General features: G+C 36.7%; 3 protein-coding genes across 5 annotated transcripts; 1 reads left to right on the forward strand and 2 right to left on the reverse strand.

The window, feature by feature from the left end:
- The first annotated feature begins 470 nt into the window (after positions 1-470).
- Positions 471-2,867, forward strand: LOC131659944 (uncharacterized). The gene has a single exon (XM_058929053.1). The coding sequence runs from the start codon at positions 471-473 to the stop codon at positions 2,865-2,867; it is 2,397 nt and encodes a 798-aa protein (XP_058785036.1).
- Positions 2,868-5,194: 2,327 nt separating this feature from the next.
- LOC131593560 (putative FBD-associated F-box protein At3g50710) lies at positions 5,195-6,886 on the reverse strand. 2 transcript variants are annotated; one of them, XR_009281009.1, is made up of 4 exons: positions 6,312-6,886; positions 5,974-6,145; positions 5,743-5,895; positions 5,195-5,638 (listed from the first exon to the last, which is right to left on the reverse strand). XR_009281009.1 is itself a non-coding variant. In XM_058866120.1 (3 exons), exons 1-3 carry the CDS (start codon positions 6,694-6,696, stop codon positions 5,354-5,356), a joined length of 1,161 nt encoding a protein of 386 aa, XP_058722103.1. In that variant the 5' UTR covers positions 6,697-6,886; the 3' UTR covers positions 5,195-5,353. The 2 variants fall into 2 exon arrangements, 1 of the variants encoding a protein (XP_058722103.1); XM_058866120.1 differs by having other exon boundaries at positions 5,974-6,886.
- A 2,343-nt stretch (positions 6,887-9,229) lies between these two features.
- Positions 9,230-10,990, reverse strand: LOC131593561 (putative FBD-associated F-box protein At5g56820). Of its 2 annotated transcripts, XM_058866122.1 has the most exons (4): positions 10,354-10,990; positions 10,022-10,198; positions 9,772-9,924; positions 9,230-9,667 (listed from the first exon to the last, which is right to left on the reverse strand). In XM_058866122.1, the coding sequence occupies exons 1-4, from the start codon at positions 10,378-10,380 to the stop codon at positions 9,383-9,385; spliced, it is 642 nt and encodes a 213-aa protein (XP_058722105.1). In that variant the 5' UTR covers positions 10,381-10,990; the 3' UTR covers positions 9,230-9,382. The 2 variants fall into 2 exon arrangements, with proteins under 2 accessions (XP_058722105.1, XP_058722104.1); XM_058866121.1 differs by having other exon boundaries at positions 10,022-10,987.
- Positions 10,991-23,765: the final 12,775 nt, after the last annotated feature.

Below are 23,765 nucleotides of genomic sequence, written 5' to 3' on the forward strand. Positions count from 1 at the left end.
ATGGGCACAATATCCAAAAGTGGATCTCCTATCAGGGGCGGATGTAGAGGGGTCCAGGGTATTCCCTGGAATACCCTTCATTTTTAATTTTTTTACCTTTTTACCCTCCCCCTTTAAACCTTTTTTTTAGATTAGAATTAGGTTTAGTAAAAACAACAACATATTCACTTTCTACTTCCTAGCAGCAGCTTTCTCTCTCACACAGTAAGTTCCCATTTTTTTTCTTTTCAAATTTTCAATTTAGCTTAGGTAATTAACAACTTCCATAGTTCTATTTGATTATCTATTATGTAAATAACAAGCTTTTTCAAGTTTCTCTATTATGTTAATAATAACTTCCATTCTTGATTCTTTTTATCTACTATGGGAATTTTATTGAATCCAAAGTCCAAACCTTGTAACTTCTAATTATAATTTTGATTTGAAATTTTGTATTGTAAAATTAATTGGATTTTGATTGTGATTGTAGAATGTTGCTCAAATACTTTACACCCGAACCGAGATTTCCAGAGCCAAAGAAGTTTGCTCCTTCAAATGGGCATCCCGAAGAACCTTCTTCGGTTCCTTCTTCAAATGACGTACAACTAGAACCTCATTCTTCATATAAGGTGTTTAAAAAAGGTGCTTATTTGGAGACGGATCCTGGAAAAAGAAGTCAAATTCTTGAGTATTATCCAAATGATCAAGATGAGGTAAGAAGAGCTTACCTTGTGAATGGGCCATGTAAAATTAAATTAACTGAATATGAATCCACAAATATTGGGGGAAGGGAACGTTCTTTTCAATATAGTTGGCATGAAGAGTATGACTGGTTGGAATATAGTGTAGAAAAAGATGCTGTTTTTTGTTTGCCTTGTTATGTGTGTTACAATGGTACTAGTAATTCTGCATTTGTGGTGACTGGTTTTAGAGGTTGGAATCTAAAGCATAAGTTGGATAAACATGTTGGTGAGAAACCGAATAGTCATCATAAAAAGTGTGTGAAAGCATGTGAGGATCTTATGAAGAAAAAACAGAGTATTGAGTTTTCGTATGCAAAATATAGCTCAAAAGAAGAAGTAGATTATCTTGTTCGTTTAAAAGCATCACTTGAGGCTGTCAAATATCTTGTTAGAGGAGGATTGGCATTTAGGGCACATAATGAGGGTGAAAATTCTATTTATAAGGGTCATTTCCTAGAATTTGTAGAAGCCTTAGGAAGAAATAGTGAGAAAATAGCTGCAGCAATAACAAGTGGTGGGGGAAATTGTAAGATGACTTCTCCTATTATTCAAAAAGAACTTGCAAATGCATGTGCGGTTGAAACTATTAAGAAGATAGTTGGAGAAATTGGAGATGGATTCTTTTGTGTTCTTGTTGATGAATCTGGTGATTGCTCTGGTAAAGAACAAATGGCTGTTGTAGTGCGGTTTGTTGATGTTAAAGGGTTTGTTGTAGAAAGATTTATCGGCATTGTTCATGTTGAGGATACAAGTGCGATATCGCTTAAAGGGGCTCTTGAATGTTTGTTGTCGGGGTTTGGGTTGTGTATATCTAAAATTCGAGGTCAAGGGTATGATGGAGCAAGTAATATGCGTGGTCAATTTGGAGGTTTGAAGACTTTGATTCAAATGCAAAATCCGCAAGCCTATTATGTCCATTGTTTTGCTCATCAACTTCAATTGGCTCTTGTTTCAATGGCAAGAAAGCATGAAGATGTTGATTGGTTTTTTTGTGAAGTGTCTCGTATTGTCACTTTCTTACAATCATCTAACAAAAGACAAGCTCTACTTCGGAATAAACAAGTTGCTCATTTTGCAAATCTAATTGAAAAAGAATTGGTGGAAACTGGTACTGGTTTAAATCAAGAGTTGTCCATTGCAAGAGCGGGTGATACACGTTGGGGATCTCACTTTCGAACTCTTAATAGGTTGGTTGATTTGTTTACTCCTATTATTGAAGTGTTCGAAGATTTGAAAAGTGATAGTCATTCTAAGGGTGAACCAAAAAGTTTGTTACTTGTTATGCAAACTTTTAGTTTTGTGTTTATGTTGCACTTAATGGTTGAGATTTTATCTTTGACAAATAATTTGTCACAATCATTGCAAAAGGGGGATCAAGATATTGTGCATGCCATGGAACTTGTTCAAATATGCAAGAAAAAGTTGCAAGAATTTAGAGATGATGGATGGGAAACACTTTATGAGCAAGTTGTGGCTTCTTGTGGAAATGTTGAAATTGATGTGCCTGACATGGAGTCCCGGTATGTAAAAGATAAGAAATCCAAACGACTTGCTCCTTTTGTTACAAATTTTCATTATTTCAAGAATGATTGCTTCTTACATGTCATAGATGTGGTATTGAAAGAGTTGAATGATCGGTTTACACCTGAAAATATTGAGTTGATCAATTATGTTGCTTGCCTGAGTCCTTGTTATTCATTTGAATCATTTGATGTTAAATCACTTGTGAGATTGGCAAGATTGTACCCAAATGACTTTGAGGATCTTACTGATAAGGAATTGTCTAGTGAATTGGAGACTTATATTGAGAGTGTCAAGATGGACGATCGCTTTTCCAATTTGACTGGCATCTCGGAACTTTGTAGGACTCTTGTTCGAACAAAGAAGCATAAGACATTTAGGTTTGTGTACACACTTGTCAAACTAGCTTTGTCCTTACCGGTGGCCACTGCAAGTGTTGAGCGAGTATTCTCGGGGATGAAATATGTTAAGAATGAGTTGAGAAGTAGAATGGCTAATCCATGGCTAAATGATTGCTTAGTGACATTTGTGGAGAAAGAGGTGTTTAATACAATCGATGATATGGATATCATCAAACGTTTCCAAGGAATGAACAAGAGAAGAATGCATTTACGATTAGATTAGAATGTTTTTTATTTTTAAGTTGTAATTGAAATACTAATACATTTTTATTAAGTAATATTATCATATTTTATGTCATTAATTTTCTTCGTACTTTTTGTATATTTTATTTTCATTATGGGAATCCCCTGAATTTTGATCCTGGCTCCGCCCCTGTCTCCTATCCATGAGAAAAGCTTGACATTGGGACCATTAAAGGGTAAGTATTGAGTGCGCCTAAAAGGGGGAGTGGATAAGGACTTTAAAATTTTATCCGATTTAATGAATATTGGTTCTATCTTTTCTTGTTAGGTTAGACAATGAAAGCGATATAAAGTTCGGAAAGTAAAGAACACCAAAAAGTTATACTAGTTCCTCTCAGAGTTCGAGAGTACGTATAATCCCCTTACTATGTGTAAGAGATTTTAATATTGTTAAATCACCCTAAACAACACTCTAACTAAATTATCAAAAACAATCCTCTTCAAACTTATTCCACAAGAAAAGAAAACAATCCTCCCTTTTCTTGTAATCTTATCTCCAACAATCCTAGATGATAAGATGATGCACCTAATATGAAACACCTTTAATATTTCGTATGGTGCACCTAAAATCCCGTTGAACCGTTCTGACGCGCAACACGCTGTCAACCCTCCTTCATCACCAAGATAAACTTTATAACATCAATAGTGGTAAGTTCCAACAGGTTTCTTATACACCTACACATACAGCTGCTCAATTTTATGATTATTGCAATGTCAACTCATTTTTTTAATAGGTCATCTCCTGATGAAACCAAATTTATTGTTGTGCTTCCGTGATTGGGATTGTTCAACTAAGGAAGAACCAAGAAGCTCCATATTGGTAGCAATCTTAAGGTGATTATTGTGTTTCGTTATCTTTATCGTGATGTGAATGTTACTACCATGAAATGGTCTTTTTGGATGACTCGAAAATATGGATTCGGAGTATGTAAGCAATATAGGATCCTTATGCATTTCTCAAATTCCAAGATTTTAACTGTACAGACTTGGTAGGTGAAGAGAAGACCATGGCTGCAAGAGAAGACCATGGCAACCTCGGATACATGTTCTTGTAACTACCATATTCCAAATGAATGTCTTTGTTGCAAGAGAAGACCATGGCTGCAAGAGAAGACCATGGCAACCTCGGATACATGTTCTTGTAACTACCATATTCCAAATGAATGTCTTTGTATACTTAATGTAGTCTGAAATATGTGGATATTCAAGTTGAAGATAAATGGATGTGATCATACTTAAAGGTTTTAACTGTAACTATTTTAGTCTCTCAAAGTTGGGAATTGTAAGAGATGCAACTTTTCATATTTTGAATACTTCAGGCTTCAGCCATGATTGTGTATACCAATCGGTTCCTTTAAATTTCAAAGGAATTAACCGTTGGGTGCTCCATAGATAGCCTGGAACTGAATTCGGCAGATTGTCTTGGTCTTAAACACTGTTTCCTCAATCAATGGTTTCTAGCTTAAAATATAACCACCATTCCAGAAAATAAAGTTTAAAAGCACCCTCTTCTATCACTCCTCAATCTCATTAAAATCCATGTTATTGAGTAAACAGATACTCTGCAATCTGCAACAACATTTCATGCCCTGTATAGACTTGAAATCCAGTTCACTAACAAATCGGTTTCCATGATCAAGTTCTTTAGCATGATGCTATTGAAAAATTCTAGAGCATACAGCTAATGTTAATATTTTGATAAGAATTTGGAGTTCATTGCAAATGAAGATTAACTCCTAACAGTAGAGGAAAACTCCAGTATCCCTCTAAGTACAAAATTAAAATTGATAAACTTGGAAGACTTCACAAACCACCAACTTCAAAACCTTTTAAATGTTTGTCTAATCATAGCTAATGCTATACTTCACCTAACATACTGGTTTTTCTAAAATATAAACTATTCCAAATAAGATGTTCATAAACTAATAGCACACTTCCGAACAATCAACCACTTTTTAATGTTTCAACCAATCAAACAGAGCTCAGAAAATACACCACAACTGAATATTATAACATCAAAGACAACTCATTCATAGAATCAACGACTGTATATCACTACACAGTGTAGTTACAGACTATGACATCCATTACTCCTTACCACAAGTCCACAATAAACTCGACCAGTGTAAAAAATAGAAGCCATAGTCAACTACAAACTTTAAGTAGCTTTATCGTCAAATTTGTTTGTTTGACATAGGTAGATAACAATCAGAACCTTAAAAGAAAAACATGTTTATATGTGGCTAATGTAAGAAAACCAAAAACAATCACTGACTCAAATATAACACAATCATAAGATAGAGAATCTTGAATGTAAAAGGAAATAATTAAGTGAAAGACAATATAGTTGAAATTTTCTATGACAAAGGGAAAAATCAAAATGATACAAAGTTCATGTATTTCAATCCATCAAATCCTACTATTCTGTATGTAGAATCTAGTACTACATACTCTAGTTGCCACCAATCAATCAAATAAAAGCTTACATGTTGTAGAGGTCATTGTAGTTGAAGATAATTTCATTAACATTTGGTGTTTTATATTGATCTCTACAACAGGGTTGCTCTCAATTGTCATTGTTTGTAGTACCTTTGAGTTCTGCATAATATATCTGACAAATTGGAACTCATTTTCGTTGCCTCCGTAGCCTCCAAGAAAGAAAGTTTTGAGCTGCGATGAAAGACACTGTGGAACAGTTGGTGGATCAATCCAATAGTCGCCAACCAACTCACTCTGATGGTCCACATAATACTGTAAACAATTCACATCCGGTAAACAATTCACATGATTGTTTTTAGAATTTGAAAGACTTGGAATTTGATATTTAAAAAGAAAGGAATAAATAAATTCTAAACCTGAATTGTAAAATTTTGAAGTATGGGGCAATGTTGGAGCAATTGTAGCAACCACTTCAACGGCCCCTCCAACAATTCATTGGTAAAGATGATGTCAATGTTGACGAGTCGACGAAACAAAGGAAGCTGCTTGCAACGAATCCAATTCATATTCTGCATAATTAAGAAGTTCACTTTCATATATCTTGAACAAAATTCAAACATACATACAAAAATCAATTTCTGATTTACCAATTCAAGATGCAGACTCTGAACCTCAGAGAGCACGGTAATCGGAACATTATTATCGAAAATCCTTGCTGTTTTCAAATTCGGAAATAGCTTAAAGTTTTCATTTGATTCATCTTCAACAGACGACGTGATTCGTGAATTACACGCGTGCAATTCTTCTAGTATAGGACAACTGGACATAAACTTGAGAAAAGAATCAGGAGTAGGAAACTTAACAGTATTCCAATGGAGAACTTTGAGAAGTGGAAAATCAAAACGGAATTCAAAATCCAATTCAGTAGAAATATTGATATCTGTCATGATTACATAATTCAACTTAAGAACTTGAAGATTCTTACAACTAATGTGTTTCGGTAATCGAGCATTTAGATTCTCGTGGAATGTGATTTCGAGGAAATGGAGATTGTCGAGTCGTAAGCGCTCAAAAATCCATATGAGAATTATATTGACGATTCGTTGGTTGCGAAAGGAAGAGTCGCGTTTGAAGGTGAAGGAATGGATTGGTACGGTGATCTCGCGAGAGTAAAATTTTGTGGATAAGAATCTGATGAATGATTTGAAGTGTTGGAAGGTTTCGTCTTCGAAGTAGAGGGTGGGGAGATGGAGATGGAGTGATTTCCATCTGTGTGAAAGAACGGTTGTTGATACGGCGAATTTGGTTGGGAGGAAGGAGAGAATGTCACAGAGTATTGGATCGGGTAGGTTGCTGATTCTATCCGCCATCGGAAATCAGCCTCGGGTAGCGAGCGGTTGCGGTGGAAATGCAATTTGCTCCGATGTACTTTTCTAACCCTAACCCTAGTCTATTTGATCAATTTCCTGCGTTTTGAGGCATGTTTGTTTTCACGTTCCTAAGCATTTCTAGAGTGAACTGTGAGGATTGAGGAGAAGCTATTTTTAAGAGAAACGTGACTTTTTGATGTAGTTCTAAGAAAGGGAATAAAAGAGTAACTAAAATATACTCTCTGTCCCACAATGAGGGACACAGCCCATCATTTTTACTTAAAATAGATCACCAGCAAAACAATTGGATGTTCGGGTCGAGTTAGGGTGTTTAAAAAGCGCTTTAGAATAAGATATATGTTGAACTAATAATGTCGATCAACACTCGTTTCATATCCCAATTATCATATTGCACCATAATTACCATGGTCATAGTTGCGCAGAAGAACACAAACGACGTCTTTATTCGAGAAGGTGATTTTGGATTCTCGTTCTCTTCCAAGGATTTTGGTAATGTTAGCAAGTATAATGGTTGTTGTAAAAACCTGTTTGACGTACTTTCTCTGGGAAGAATTGAATTCTCCCCCGTAGACAAAACCACTGGAAATAGTGTTGACAGCAATCTCAACGCTTTGCTCAAACATCCTCGTGAGAAGATAAGTGAAAGCAAACAATAGATAACGATGAGTGTGGCCCAAATCAATTTTATTGGGTATCAGAGTGGAATCCACTTGTTCTTGCTAAAAGTACAATATGTGACAACCCCTAATGATTAAGAGTTTCCGGCTTGGGTTTATTGTAAGATTTAAAGCTAGCTCACGTATGGAGGTGAGAAGTTCTGTGTGTCTTAAAATTGTGTGAATATCTGATTGTCGTTCTCAACCTCTGGATTGAGGTATTATATGAGCTTTTAGACCTAAATCCCAGACGTCTAGGAAGTTGCATTCACTTCTCATAGAACATAGAAGTGGGCAGTTAATCCTCGATTACTCATGAGAGCATTTCTATCCGCCATCGGAACTCAGCTTCAGGTGGCGCTTGCGGTTGTAGTGGAAATGCAATTTGCTCCGATGAACTTTTTAAAACCCTAACCCTGAAAAGTGAGGAGAAGCTACTTTACAAGAAACGTGATTTTTGATGTAGTTCCAAAAAAGGGAATGGCTTCACTCACTAAAGTGACTTTAATGTGCGGTGAAAAAATTGGTTTTGAATAAATTGATTATATAAAATTGATTTGGAATAAAAGTGAGTTAAAGGTACAGTGATTTATGTTTGGTGAAATTCTTGCAAAAATCAGTTGAACAATAAATTTCAGTGTAAAAATCACGTTTGACCTAAAGCTATAAATCCTAGCTTCAAATATAATCAATTCTGTAAAATATAATCAATTCTGCTGGAGAGCAACTAAACACTTCAAAATCAATTTTAGACATCCAGAATCAATTCTAGACGCCTAAAACTTGAAACCAATCATAGACTTGGTTATTTTGATGAATCAAAGAATGACTAAAATATATTATTTTGATGTCCATGGGGTATTTTATTTTGATTATAATGGCGCTTGAATGTTGTTTTGAGCGTTACATGACTTTTTACTTGAAACGGTTCAGGAGAACCGTATGTTAGGGTTGAGCCAGATTGTTTAAAAAGCACTTCAGAATAATATATATGTCGATCAACACTCGTTTCATATCGCAATTATCATATTGCACCATTACGACCATGATCATAGTTGCGGGGAAGAACACGGACATTGACTATGATGCAGACGGGGAAGAACACAGACATTGACTATGATGCAGAAGAATCCAGCAAAAACATTACGTCAACTTCAAAAACTTCGACAGGCCTCTGCTAGCGTTCAATCTTCTGGTTCAACAGTTGCTCATGTGCCTGAATCGGAGGCTTCCACCACCCTCAACTTGCAACAACTCAAACAATACTTATTTGAAAATGAATTCCTTGTTGTCGTCGAAGACGAACGCGCATTGGTAGCTGATGTTTTTAAACTGCTTGATGAACTCTCCCAACAAAACCTTCCTAATTCTTTGGCTCAGAACCTCATTGAATTCGAAGCTTTACCTAATTTTTTTGACATTTCTTCATCCGTTTTTAATCTTTGGCCTTTCTTTTATTTTAATATGAGTTCATATTAAAAAAAAAACTTAGCATGTTTGCAGAATACATTTGCACAAATGATTACTCCTGAATTGCTTTATCATGTTATTGGTATTCATACTTCCATTTTAAGTTTCTTCTAAGGTTCTCAATCCTTTCTTCAAATTTATGGAATTTGATAAATCTAGTCTAGAAGTACAATCAATTGTCACTGCAACTGGTTTGTCAACAATTCTGGTTGATTATAATAACCTTGTCCAGTGTATAAACTACAAACTTTGAGTTGACATGGGTAGATAAGAAAAACATGTTTATATGTGGCTAATATAAGAAAACCAAAAACAAACATTGACTCAAATAGAACACAATCATCAATAAGAAAGTAAACGAAAGAAAAGATAGAGAATCTAGAATGTAAAAGGAATTAATTAAGTGAAACAGAATATATTTGAAAAACTTCTATGACATAAAGAGAAAAATGAAACAGCATTCATGTATTTCAAACCATCAAATCCTACTATTGTGCATATAGAATTAATCTAGTATTACATACTCGAGCTGCCATCAATCAATCAAATAAAAGGTTACATGTTGTAGAGCCCATTGTAGTTAAAGATAATTTCATTAACATTTGGTCTTTCCTATTGACATCTGCATCGAGAGTGCTCTTAATTGTAATTGCCTGTAGTACCTTTGAGTTCTGCATAATGTATCTGACAAATTGGAACTCATTTTCGTTGTCTTTGTAGCCTCTAAAGAAGAAAGTTTTGAGCTGCGATGAAAGACACTCTGGAACAGTTGGTGGATCGATCCAATAGTCGCCAACCAACTTGTTCTGATGGTCCACACAATCCTGTAAACAATTCACACCCGGTAAACAATTCACATGATTGTTTTTAGAATTTGAAATACTTGGAATTTTATATTTAAAAAGAAAGGAATAAATAAATTCTAAACCTGAATTGTAAAATTTTGAAGTATGGGGCAATGTTGGAGCAATTGTAGCAACCGCTTCAACGGCCCCACCAACAATTCATTGGTAAAGATGATGTCAATGTTGATGAGTCGACGAAACAAGGGAAGCTGCTTGCAACGAATCCGATTCATATTCTGCATATATTTGCATAAACAGCTTAATTAAGAAGTTCATTTTCATATATCTTGAACACAATTCAAACATACATACAAAAATCAATTTCGTATTTACCAATTCAAGATGCAGACTCTGAACCTCAGAGAGCACGGTAATTGGAACATTATTATCGAAAATCCTTGCTGTTTTCAAATTCGGAAACAACTTAAACTTTTCTGATTCATCTTCAAGAGATATGAATTGTGAATTACATGCGTGCAATTCTTCTAGTATAGGACAACTAGACATAAACTTGAGAAAAGATTCAGCAGTAAGGAACTTAACAGTATTCCAATGGAGAATTTTGAGAAGTGGAAAATCGAAATGGAATTCAAAATCCAATTCAGTAGAAATATTGATATCTGTCATCATTACATAATTCAAATTAAGAATTTGAAGGTTCTTACAACTAATGTGTTTCGGTAATCGAGCATTTAGATTCTCGTGGAATGTGATTTCGAGGAAACGGAGATTGTGGAGTCGTAAGCGCTGAAAAGTCCAGATGAGAATGACGTTGACGATTGGTTGGTTGTGAACGGAAGAGGTGCGTTTGAAGGTGAAGGAATGGATCGGTACGGTGATGTTGGGAGAGGAGAGTTTTGTGGAGATGAATTTGATGGAGGTGTCGAAGTGGTTGAAGGTTTCGTCGTTGAAGTGGAGGGTGGGGAGATGGAGATAGAGTGATTTCCATCGACGGGAGAGAATGGTTGTTGATACGGCGAGTTTGGTTGGGAGGAAGGAGAGAATGTGACAGAGGATTGGATCGGGTAGGTCGCTGATTCTATCTGCCATCGGAATTCAGACTCAGGTGGCGGTTACGGTGGAATTCAGCCTCGTGTATTCTTGATCAAATTCCAGCGTTTTGAGGCATGTTTTCAAGTTTCAAATCATTTCTAACGATAAAAGTAAGAAGCTATCATGTCCTTTTTCATCTAATTAGCAATAGAAAATCTCATAAATTGGTATCTGTTCTAAAATCAGAATTGGCATTGATCGATGATAGAGAACCCTCAATTGGCCGTGCTGATATTCGATGGGCATCTTTTCCTTGTTTTATGTCTTCATCACCCTACAATTATAGTCAAACATGTTTCACTATAGAATAAATCACAAATCATTTGGGATGAAAAAGACATGAATCTGCCAAAATAGACCTATAAAAGCCTTCTTTTGTTAGGTATGTTTTTGGAACATGGTGCTTATGGACGGATAATTACTCAATCCAATTCATATTCAATTAATAACCATTTATTATAATTGGATATAAAATCAGTCCATATAAATAGTTATATTTTTACATAACTGTTTATAAATCCGATTTATCTATGACCACATTTTATAATCGGTTCTAAAATTATAACCAAATTTTAATTTAACATCGGTTTAAAAAATTTGTATCTTTTCGAGAAAAAAATGATTTTTCATATATTCGAAAAAAATTCGTATTTTCGAAAAAAATCAACTTTATCATTTTTTTTTTAAATTTATTCGTATTTCTTTAAAAAAAATGGATTTTCAGAAAATATTTAAATTTAGTTTTTATTTTGGATATGGATGTCCAAAATATAGATTTCGTTAAAACCATATTTATAAAATGTCCAAAATGTGGATTTGGTTAAAAACCATACTGTAATACGGTGAACTGACTTTTTATCGATCGAAATGTCGCGGTTAAGCATGAGTCGCCACCGACTTTTATTTTATCCAAACTAAATCGGAAAGGCAAAAAGAAACAGAAAAAAACCTTTTTAAAGAAATCTAAGTTCGGGGGGTAATTTATGCAAAGGGAAGGTGTAAGGCACCCTTTGCATCCATGGTTTTCCATGGGCTCTTAATTGCTTTGCTTGCTCGTTTGTCTTTAGAAAAAGTAGATGAAAGAAAAAAAAGTGGACTTTAGCTCGTAAATGAGCGTAGCCAGTTTTTGAAGAATTGTGAGAAAGAATATGAAAATTGAGCATTGCAAGGCAATTAGGGGCAATTACCTTAAACTCAGATGATAGGTCTCTTTTTAGCCTTTCAGAATGAAAGGGTCTATCCTTGCCATAAGAGGGCAGGAAGCCTTTCGTTTGGAGGTTGAAGGGTCGTCGAGATACCATTCGCCCAAAGACTGACCCATGCCATAGAAAGGCAGGTAGTATAAAGGGAATGATCAGAATAGCCTTTCGTAGGCAACCAGAAGATACCTCATCCTTATTCGTGGGCAACTTCCGAGGGTCGAGGTCATGTTAGTGTATCGAAGGCAGCATCATTTTTAGGGTCTCATGACCTTTTATCGAGGCAACATGGCTGAGGTATCCTCGTATTCGAGGGACTGGCTATTCTGCACAAAATACAAGGCAACAAGGCAACAGGCAACAAGGCAACAGGCAACAGAGAGGTTACCCAAAAGTGTGCGCGTGTGCATCAATCACGTGATCATATTCGAACATATTATCTTGTAAATTTAGTGATTCTATGTTCAATTCAAAGGTTGCACTCCCTAGGATTACTAACCACGCATTTAAATAGTATAATCAAAACAGATATGGGGGAGGGAAATTGTAACCAGCGGATCCCTTAATAGGGTTTGACATAAGTGTGGCAACCTGCCTAAAATTTTAGCTTTCGAGTCGCCACCTATTCTGAAGGGCGAATAGGAAACCCTACGCAGATGTGAGATTCAGGGTAAGTTACTATATTCAGGTCGAGGGAAGGTGTTAGGCACCCTCAACCCTTTCCTATTGGCTTTGAATCTAAGGCAAAGGTTTGATGGCTAAGAGTATTAAGGTAAGGTTTATGCTAAAGAATTGAATAAGGGGAAAATGCTAATCATCGTAACCAATAGCTTTGGTTAAAACCATTTAGCAAAATAAATATTATTTTAATTTATATTTAATTAAAGAATATTATTACCCACCGCGATCAATTGATTTAAATCGAAGCGAATAATAAATTATATTATTAAACCAATTTTAAGTTAATTATTAACCTAAATTAAATTATCAATTGTTTTCCTAAAAAAATTGACTAATTGTCTAGTAACTAGTTTTAAATTAATTAATAAGAATTTTATAGAGAAAAGAATGGCTTAATTAGTTAAAAAAAGAATGATCTATATTAATGAATAAAAAAATTATAAAGAAAACCTGGTGTCGATTCTGTGCGTGTGGCCTTCGAAGGTCTATGGTGTGCCTTCATCTTTGTGTGCGTCAGATCCGTCTCTCAAGTCATCCAAGGGCTATCGCTGAGGGTACGCTGTAAGGCTAAATTGGTGCTGCGCGCTGGATTAAGGGCATGTTTAATTCACAAAATATAAATACTGGAGCCTGGGGATCGAACCCAGGCCCTTGGGATTACCAATATACGGTTCGTCCACTGGGCCATGCTAGTGTTGTTGCTTTAATCATCACCAAGACTGTACAAATAATCTGCACACGAACAGACATAGGAGAAAATAAAAAGCAAAAGAACTGGGTCCCACACGGTGCTGACGGACCACTGTCGTGACGACACCCAATCATCTTCCTCATGGAGATGCTTCGTGGTGCATGAACACCACCCCAAAACCGTGAATCGCGATTTCATCCTCCCATCTTCACACATCCATAACTCTATCAATTCTCCACGAAATCACACGAAGTTTAAACCAAAATTGTAGATCCAAATTCCATGAACACAAACATCATTAGTTTTATGCAAATAAAGGACTATATCAAGTAGAAAATCAGCCTCAAAGTTGCGGTTTCAGTATATTTTCACAATAATGACATATAACGAAACTCAAGTAAAACAATGTTACCTTAACAAAGTGACCACCCAGATCTAATAATTCACACATGGTGAATCTAATGGTGTAATTTATTTGGCTCAAAACCGGCTATAACCATGAAAACGAAAAAAAGAGACCTCTATGCCCTAACAATGGCAAATGTCAATCCAGGGCTCTAAACCTCCATGCTACACGTCATACCTCCTCCAAATCACGGCATAAACTCAAAACAAATGTTAGTTCAGGGTATAATATGATCAAACATGCAAAACGAAAGCAAAACTTACATGGACATGATGAATGAACAGTACGTGTTTTTGGTTGTTTTCCTCATCTCCTTCGGTTTATACTTACTCTCTTATACCCTATGAGAAGAATGGATTGAATTGGAACCCTTGAAATTGGCTGCACTAGGGCATACGAATTTTTCACCTTTTCTTGACTTTTTGTGTCTCGTAACCCTAGCCTCTCCTCTCCAAATTTCGTCCCCCCACTCTGAGTCTTTCTCCCCTTTATATAGGAGAATCAAATTAGGTTAAAAAGACTTGGAGAAAGATCAAATCTTCATTAAAGAAAATTTTATTTGATTTTGTTATGAAATATTTCTATTTTAAGCTCCATGCTATTTCCCATAACTTTTCCAACGTGTAATTGGCCCTTGGTACATGAGAGTTGACTTGATTCAATGAATGGAAATATTTTGCATGATTTGATTTTATTTATTTTTGATTTTATTTGATTTAAGTTGAATTTAAATGAATAAATCCAAAATAAATATAATAAAAATCATAAAATAATTATCAAATGATCTTTGGGCCTTGCATGATCTCAAAATCACGTGGATAACCTAAAACTCATGGCCCATTACTCGAAAATACAAGATTCTTCATTTAGGGCTTCATGTATTTCCCCAAAATTGACCAACTTCTACCACGCACATCTCTCTCAATTTTAATCATATGTATGCATTCCATGACTTTTTAGAAAGCTAAAAGAGTCCTCTAAATGACCTTTTTAGTTTCATCTCAATTGAAGCTTCCATGCTCAAATTATGAGCTTTGACCCAAAAGGTGTTTTTGTTGACCTTTGTGGAGGATCTATAATGTATTGGACTATATCTTTCAAATGAAGCCTTTCTAGCCTTGGCTTGTGAGAGGCAAAGTTGTAGAGAATCAAATTTCCTTCAGAATAGGCTTTGAGTGAGGAATTTCTGATACTCCATGTAGAAGTTACGGCCAGTCAAAGTTGAGTTGACTTTTCCTATGAAAAACCCTAATTTGAACCTTTGCATTTGTTCATCTTTGAGTTTTTATTAATGGATCATGATCAAACTTTGATCAAATGATGGATATGACCTCACATACTTGATGCTGACCAAAAATCTTGAAGTTTGACTGTATTTTGACCATAGTTAACTTTTTAGGTCAACATAGTCGATTATTGATCATTTGAGCCTTTGAATGGGAAAGCCTTGGGATTAAAGCTTAATAATTGACATGGAGACACTTTGAGACATATGAGATACCTTGAGGTTCATTTGAGGCCTCAGAGATTCAAACACCTTTGATAAAATACAAAACCCTAGTTTTGGATATGAGAGAATGACTTGAGAAAACCTTAGAGCCTTGAGTTATTGGAGATGCATAGAGGAATCTTTGATTGAATATAGGAGGGCAAATTTTGGGGTATGACAGCTGCCCCTGTTCAATCTTCTTAAACCTGAAGAGTCGGATAGGCACGTCTGCCTATCGTGATCTAAAGGTGGAAGATGATTGGACACTGAGAATGCCCCGAAATTTGCATTTGTTTGGGAAGAAGTTATGCGGGAGATGGGCTTAAAGATGCCATCCAAGGTGAATACCCTCCTTTCTTAGAGTGCGAAGCATATTCTTTCGAAAGAACCACTTGCTTTGATTGTAACACGGCCTAAAGAGGCAACCTGAATTTTATGCAATGTTACGATGCATGTGATGTATGATGCAGTGAGCTTCTCAAAATAAATGAGAGCGATGTATGTATATGCATTATGTATGAATGAGATATGTTAGTCGAATGATGCATGATTATTAGCTATGTTAGTTGAAGTTAGTAACTTCGGAAAAGAAAAATAGAACCTTGCTTGTTATTGTTGAAATTTTGAAGAAGATCACTGCCGAGGGACTAATGTGATAAACCCAATTGAAGAACTGTTTGATAAACCTTGTGATCAGGGAAAATAAATCCCTACTTGCAAAGAGACGTAGCTTTGTATCACTGCCAGGGGACTAACGTGATAAGACATAATCTTACTGCTGCTCAGGGACTAACGCAATAAGTCATGGTTGGGGTTGAAATTGGAATTGAAAGTGTCATTATCACTGCCAAGGGACTAATGTGACAAGACGTAACGCGATAGGTTACGATTTGGATTGAAATTGAAGGTGCCATTATCACTGCCAAGGGACTAACGTGATAAGACGTAACACGAGGGTTACGATTTGAACTTGAAATTGAAGGTGCCATTATCACTGCCAAGGGACTAACGTGATAAGACGTAACGCGAGGGTTACGATTTGAACTTGAAATTGCCGTTATCACTGCCGTGATAAGACGTAACGCGGGGTCACGATTTTGGTTTGAAATTGCCGTTACCACTGCCGTGATAAGACGTAACGCGAGGGTCACGATTTTGGTTTGAAATTGCCGTTATCACTGCCGTGATAAGACGTAACGCGAGGGTCACGATTTTGGTTTGAAATTGCCGTTATCACTGCCGTGATAAGACGTAACGCGAGGGTTACGATTTGGTTGGAAATTGCCGTTATCACTGCCGTGATAAGACGTAACGCGAGGGTCACGATTTTGGTTTGAAATTGCCGTTACCACTGCCGTGATAAGACGTAACGCGAGGGTCACGATTTTGGTTTGAAATTGCCGTTATCACTGCCGTGATAAGACGTAACGCGAGGGTCACGATTTTGGTTTGAAATTGCCGTTATCACTGCCGTGATAAGACGTAACGCGAGGGTTACGATTTGGTTGGAAATTGCCGTTATCACTGCCGTGATAAGACGTAACGCGAGGGTCACGATTTTGGTTTGAAATTGCCGTTACCACTGCCGTGATAAGACGTAACGCGAGGGTTACGATTTGGTTTGAAATTGCCGTTATCACTGCCGTGATAAGACGTAACGCGAGGGTTACGATTTGGTTTGAAATTGCCGTTATCACTGCCGTGATAAGACGTAACGCGAGGGTTACGATTTGGTTTGAAATTGTCATTGAAATTGGAATAGGATTTGAAATTGGAATTGAAATGGGATTTGAAAGCTGGGGTTTGGAATTGGAAATTGGGAATAGGAATTGAAATAGGATTTAGAAATAGGATTTGAAATAGGATTCGAAAGATGGGAGTTGGGAATAGGATGGGGAATCAGTTTGGAATAGGAATTGGAATATGAATTGAAATAGGATTGGAGGTAGGAATTGGACTAGGAACTTGAATAGGATTTGAAATAGGATTTGGATTTGTACATGAAAATTGGACCTCTGTGATATGCAGTATGTGAATATGTTAGATGGTATGTATATGCTAATGCGTATGTATATGTTTTATGAAATGTTCAGCAGGGTTGCTATCATCGGTAAGGTTACCGGGAAGCAGGTGGACAATGTAGCTTAGCACCAGAGTTTTGAATTGGATGTTTCGATGCATGGGATAATGCTTATGCTTATGCATATGTTGATTGATGTAACGAGTGGAACGAAATAATGTCTTCTATAAGACTACCTGAAAAGGTTGGAAGAAATGTCTTAAAAGACTACCTAAAAAGGTTCTTGGAAAGGATAATGGATGTCTTTAGAAAAGACTACTCAGGAAGGTTCGTAGAATGTCTTAAAGAAGACTACCTGTAGAAAGAGAATGTCTTAAAGAAGACTGCCTAAAAAGGGTTCTTGGAATGTCTTAAAGAAGACTACCTGAAGAGGTTCTTAGGAATGAATGTCTTAAAGAAGACTACCTAAAAAGGTTATCGGAAATGATCATAGGACTTGTCTTAAAGAAGACTACCTAAAAAGGTGTGGTGTAATGTAACAGCCATTGTATGTAATGCATGAGTTATATGTACTTGCATGGTACTCGAATGATATGTTGTTGATAACCAAAGCGTATGCGAAATGTTGTGAGGCTGTTGGATAAGGTAGGGTGTGATGCTAGCGCGATTTCCCAATACCTGTTTTGTTCGAATTTTGAAGATTGTAGTTAGGAGGAAGATTTGTTCGAAGCTGCAGAATATGAAAGTGTCTTTTGTTGTGCGCTTTATGGATTTAGTATCCATTGCCCCATTATTTTAGTGGAAGAAGATGCTTATGAGGGAAATGCCCCAGGAAATAACCTTGTCATATGCTTTGACGTTTAGATTGAAGGGTATGCCCTTGACTTCCCAGATATGGAGGGTTACCCATAGTGTTATATCCTTTTGAATTTGAATTCTTCCCATGTTTGACATGCCCCTGATTGAGATTGCTTCGAGATGTAACCCAAGTCAATTGAACCTTAGGAAGAATGCCCCTAGTTAATAGGATGTTTGGTTGTATGCCTCTGTTTAGGAAAACCCTCTGGACGTGGTTTCCCCATTCAAGAGTCTTTATCAGAAATGATCACCTTTATGCTAAGTGTATATTCGTAGACGGTGTTGTACCTTTTGAGAAGTAACTTCAATGTAATGCAAATGCAAGTTTTGAAATCGAGGTTCGTTATGAATTAAGGTTGAATGATTAGAAATGGATGCTTGAAGAAGCGTAGTGATTAGAAATAGTGTTAACAAACATAGGAGTCAGTATAACAAATCCTGCTTAATATGCTTTCGTAGTTAACCTTGCCTCAATTAGGACTTTTGAATGTTGTATCTTGGCCTGGTTCACGGTTTTAAGAAACAATGGATATAAGGCTCAAAATTTATTTAGCCCACCCCTTTCTCCTTGATGTTCTCCCAGTCCTAAAATTCGCTTAATCCAATGGATGTGCTTTGTTTGTAAGAGAATCAGTTTTGATGTTGCGCGGAGGCCTTAGTAGAGATCCAAGCACTGAAAAATGTTGTAAAGATCCAAGCGTTTATGAGAAGCTGTGGCAGTCATAAGATTATCCTTTGTATTTCACCTTTGTTTTTATCCCTTGTTTTTTGCATGAACCAACTCCTTTGAATTTGATCCATCGGGATGCCCAAATTTGCCTAAGTCGTTTTGTTTTCTTTCGTGGAAATTTCCATTTTGACTTAGCGGGCGTTTTTCTTTTGAATGCTCCTTTGGAAATATTGATCCTTGGATATTTAATGTTGTGACTGCCATATTGGTTTTGATTTGTAAGCTTCGACTTTGACACTTCCTCGATCTTGAATGATGTATTGAGGAAGAAGATTGTTGTGAATGTTATCTTCATTTGCTTCCTCAACCTTGGATGAACGCGAGGAAGAAGATATGCTTGAAACTTTGCTTGAATTGATTGATTCTCTTGACAACCTAAATACACCATTGAATTAATCGAAATCTACCCTGCCCCTGGTTAAAACCAAGGTTTAATTGAAAAAGTAGAAACACACTCCAACTCCTGGCTCGAGGGGGTAACGAGGGATTAACATCCTTATTTCTCCACTGTTTGGGGATTGAAACAATGCCTGTACATCGTCGGTTCGGTCTTACCTTGAAAGCATATACTTAGCTGGACTTAGTTATTTGTATTCGTCATTCTCCCTCAAGTTTGTTAATGATTGGGAGTGATAATTTGAAAGATAATTTGGAATGGAAAGTCGTAGTAATGCAAAAGCGGAGCGAAATAATTGATTTCAAAACATGCGTGATCATTTTATTGAATTAATATTCGATAGGTACAACGTTTTACATCAAATAACACTTTGTGATCTTAGAAATTACAACTTGAAATGGTAAAACCTATTGATCCTAAGGGCAGTCTCCTTTGTGAATCCATTGACCTCGTTTCACTCCTTAGTTCATGGACTTGTAGAAGTAAAGGGTGATCTCGAATTCTCCTTGGGCACGTCAAACCTGTCGTGAATAAACCGTTAGCGGTGGGTTTTCGTCGTTTCGGAACTTCATGAGTTTCCTTAGACTGAACCTCTTTTGCTTTTCCTAAGGATAGTATCACACCATTGGTAACCTCCAGAGTTTATAAATTGATAGGGAACACCTATGGCCCTTTTGCCCCTTAGTGAGGAGTTAACCTATGTCGCATTCCCCCCATCGTAGTTATGCATCTTTGTTCAGGATATTGCCCCTGTTGGACTAATCCTTTGCCCTCAGGTTATCGTAGAGCATCCTTGTAAAATTGATGTGTTCTAAGATGGACCCCTTGATGACTAGATACATCTTGAGTGTATCTATGGGGAACTTCTTTGTTGAACTAACCCTTGCCGACGACAACCTTTTTTATTTTTATAATCCTGTTACGATAAGGCGTGGACATGTGGCATGACGAAAGGCATCCTTTTCCTCCTTAGTAAGGCCGAGATCATTCTCAGTAGTTTATCCTCCTTTCTCCATAGTCTATGGTTCATTGATTTTCTTCGTGAGCCTCGGGGAATCGGCTAGTGTGGTAAGTATGGATGCGGGCGAAGATAGAAAATGCACATGTAAATTGTAAATGTATGCACACATGAAAATGCGAATGCATGCGTATGTACAAGACTCCTTTTTATTGTAACTCCTTGTATGAAATGCGGACGTGTGACATGTACTCCTGGGGATCGCTTTAGAGGCGACAATTAGACCCTCGTGAAGTCCTTGCGAGATAGATGTTATGACACACCCATGGGAATCCCTTAGATTAGGGAGTATGCAGAAGGTAGCGGCTGGTGACCGTTCAAGACAGTCGCCAGGTCTCATGGCCATCGAGAGGCTAATAGACATGCATAGACAAAGACGTCCTTCGAACGAAGGATGCGATTTTTGAATTAGAATCCCTACAGGTTAGGGAACACATGGACGTAAGCCCAGGGTGACCGTTCAAGACAGTCACTAGATCTCATGGTCATCGAGAGACCAATTGACGTGCGTTAATAAAGATGTCCTTCGTAGGAAGGACACGTTATTGTAGAAACACATGAACGTGAAAGCAAATCCCTACAGGCTAGGGAGTTCATGGGAGCAAGCATAGAGTGACTGTTCGAGACAGTCACTATGTCTCATGGCCATCGAGAGACCAATTGACGTATGCTAACGGAGATATCCTTTGTGGGAAGGACGCATAGTTGTAAAAATATAAGGATATAAAAATAAAATCCCTACAGGTTAGGAAATGCATAGAAGGTGATGTCTTTCGTGGGAAAGACGTGTTCTTAGAAATTAGAGCCCTTACAGGCTAGGGACTACGTAGGGATACCTGCAAAATTGAAACGCATAGATATTCGAAGTATATAAATCGCAAACAAATAATAAGCACATAAGCACAAAAGTCCTAGGTTCATAGGTCCGACGTAGCGGCTCTTGGGAGCCAACCTTTTAATAGGGGGTTCTAGCAGGTCTCATGGGGTCGTTCGTAGCCTCCGAGACTTTTTGTCTCTTCGGATTTTAGAACAACTCGTTTTATCCATGAGGTTCGAATTTTTGGGGTAGGTTCTCGAAGAGATCAGCCAAGTATCCAGTCCTGCCCTCAACAAAGTCAAGCCTCGTTTTGGACATTTCCGAATACTCAACCCACTCCGAGTGGAATTATCAATGAGACTCGTAGGAGATTCATACTCCCCTATTGGTCTCAAAGTTAACTCCCACACTTAGGGTTTAACACAACATAAAAAAGACACCAGCAAATATAATAGGAATAAATATTCACTTAAATAAATATTTAATTAAATTGCAGTAATGAAATTGAAAAGGAAAATAAATAAATAAATAGAATTTAAATATTTAAAACTAACCTTGAACTCCAGCCGCTTGCGATTTAAAAAAAATACAATACGCAGCAAATATTTAAATAAACATATACTTTTTTTTTAATAAACAGGTATTTATTTAATTGATGTAAAAGATGAAATTATAAATAAATAAATAAATAAAGTAAAAACTTTAAATATTTAAATATAAATAAAACCCAATTTTGACAAATTAGCCAAACCCTAAAAGAAGTCTGCCAAAAACCTAAACCCTGCCAAAACCTATAGGAGCATAATAATTCACCATTATAGTCTCCCCAGCAGAGTCGCCAGCTGTGGCAACCTGCCTAAAATTTTAGCTTTCGAGTCGCCACCTATTCTGAAGGGCGAATAGGAAACCCTACGCAGATGTGAGATTCAGGGTAAGTTACTATATTCAGGTCGAGGGAAGGTGTTAGGCACCCTCAACCCTTTCCTATTGGCTTTGAATCTAAGGCAAAGGTTTGATGGCTAAGAGTATTAAGGTAAGGTTTATGCTAAAGAATTGAATAAGGGGAAAATGCTAATCATCGTAACCAATAGCTTTGGTTAAAACCATTTAGCAAAATAAATATTATTTTAATTTATATTTAATTAAAGAATATTATTACCCACCGCGATCAATTGATTTAAATCGAAGCGAATAATAAATTATATTATTAAACCAATTTTAAGTTAATTATTAACCTAAATTAAATTATCAATTGTTTTCCTAAAAAAATTGACTAATTGTCTAGTAACTAGTTTTAAATTAATTAATAAGAATTTTATAGAGAAAAGAATGGCTTAATTAGTTAAAAAAGAATGATCTATATTAATGAATAAAAAAATTATAAAGAAAACCTGGTGTCGATTCTGTGCGTGTGGCCTTCGAAGGTCTATGGTGTGCCTTCATCTTTGTGTGCGTCAGATCCGTCTCTCAAGTCATCCAAGGGCTATCGCTGAGGGTACGCTGTAAGGCTAAATTGGTGCTGCGCGCTGGATTAAGGGCATGTTTAATTCACAAAATATAAATACTGGAGCCTGGGGATCGAACCCAGGCCCTTGGGATTACCAATATACGGTTCGTCCACTGGGCCATGCTAGTGTTGTTGCTTTAATCATCACCAAGACTGTACAAATAATCTGCACACGAACAGACATAGGAGAAAATAAAAAGCAAAAGAACTGGGTCCCACACGGTGCTGACGGACCACTGCCGTGACGACACCCAATCATCTTCCTCATGGAGATGCTTCGTGGTGCATGAACACCACCCCAAAACCGTGAATCGCGATTTCATCCTCCCATCTTCACACATCCATAACTCTATCAATTCTCCACGAAATCACACGAAGTTTAAACCAAAATTGTAGATCCAAATTCCATGAACACAAACATCATTAGTTTTATGCAAATAAAGGACTATATCAAGTAGAAAATCAGCCTCAAAGTTGCGGTTTCAGTATATTTTCACAATAATGACATATAACGAAACTCAAGTAAAACAATGTTACCTTAACAAAGTGACCACCCAGATCTAATAATTCACACATGGTGAATCTAATGGTGTAATTTATTTGGCTCAAAACCGGCTATAACCATGAAAACGAAAAAAAGAGACCTCTATGCCCTAACAATGGCAAATGTCAATCCAGGGCTCTAAACCTCCATGCTACACGTCATACCTCCTCCAAATCACGGCATAAACTCAAAACAAATGTTAGTTCAGGGTATAATATGATCAAACATGCAAAACGAAAGCAAAACTTACATGGACATGATGAATGAACAGTACGTGTTTTTGGTTGTTTTCCTCATCTCCTTCGGTTTATACTTACTCTCTTATACCCTATGAGAAGAATGGATTGAATTGGAACCCTTGAAATTGGCTGCACTAGGGCATACGAATTTTTCACCTTTTCTTGACTTTTTGTGTCTCGTAACCCTAGCCTCTCCTCTCCAAATTTCGTCCCCCCACTCTGAGTCTTTCTCCCCTTTATATAGGAGAATCAAATTAGGTTAAAAAGACTTGGAGAAAGATCAAATCTTCATTAAAGAAAATTTTATTTGATTTTGTTATGAAATATTTCTATTTTAAGCTCCATGCTATTTCCCATAACTTTTCCAACGTGTAATTGGCCCTTGGTACATGAGAGTTGACTTGATTCAATGAATGGAAATATTTTGC

This window comes from Vicia villosa, linkage group LG3, assembly GCF_029867415.1.
Source record: "Vicia villosa cultivar HV-30 ecotype Madison, WI linkage group LG3, Vvil1.0, whole genome shotgun sequence".
NCBI lineage: Eukaryota > Viridiplantae > Streptophyta > Magnoliopsida > Fabales > Fabaceae > Vicia > Vicia villosa.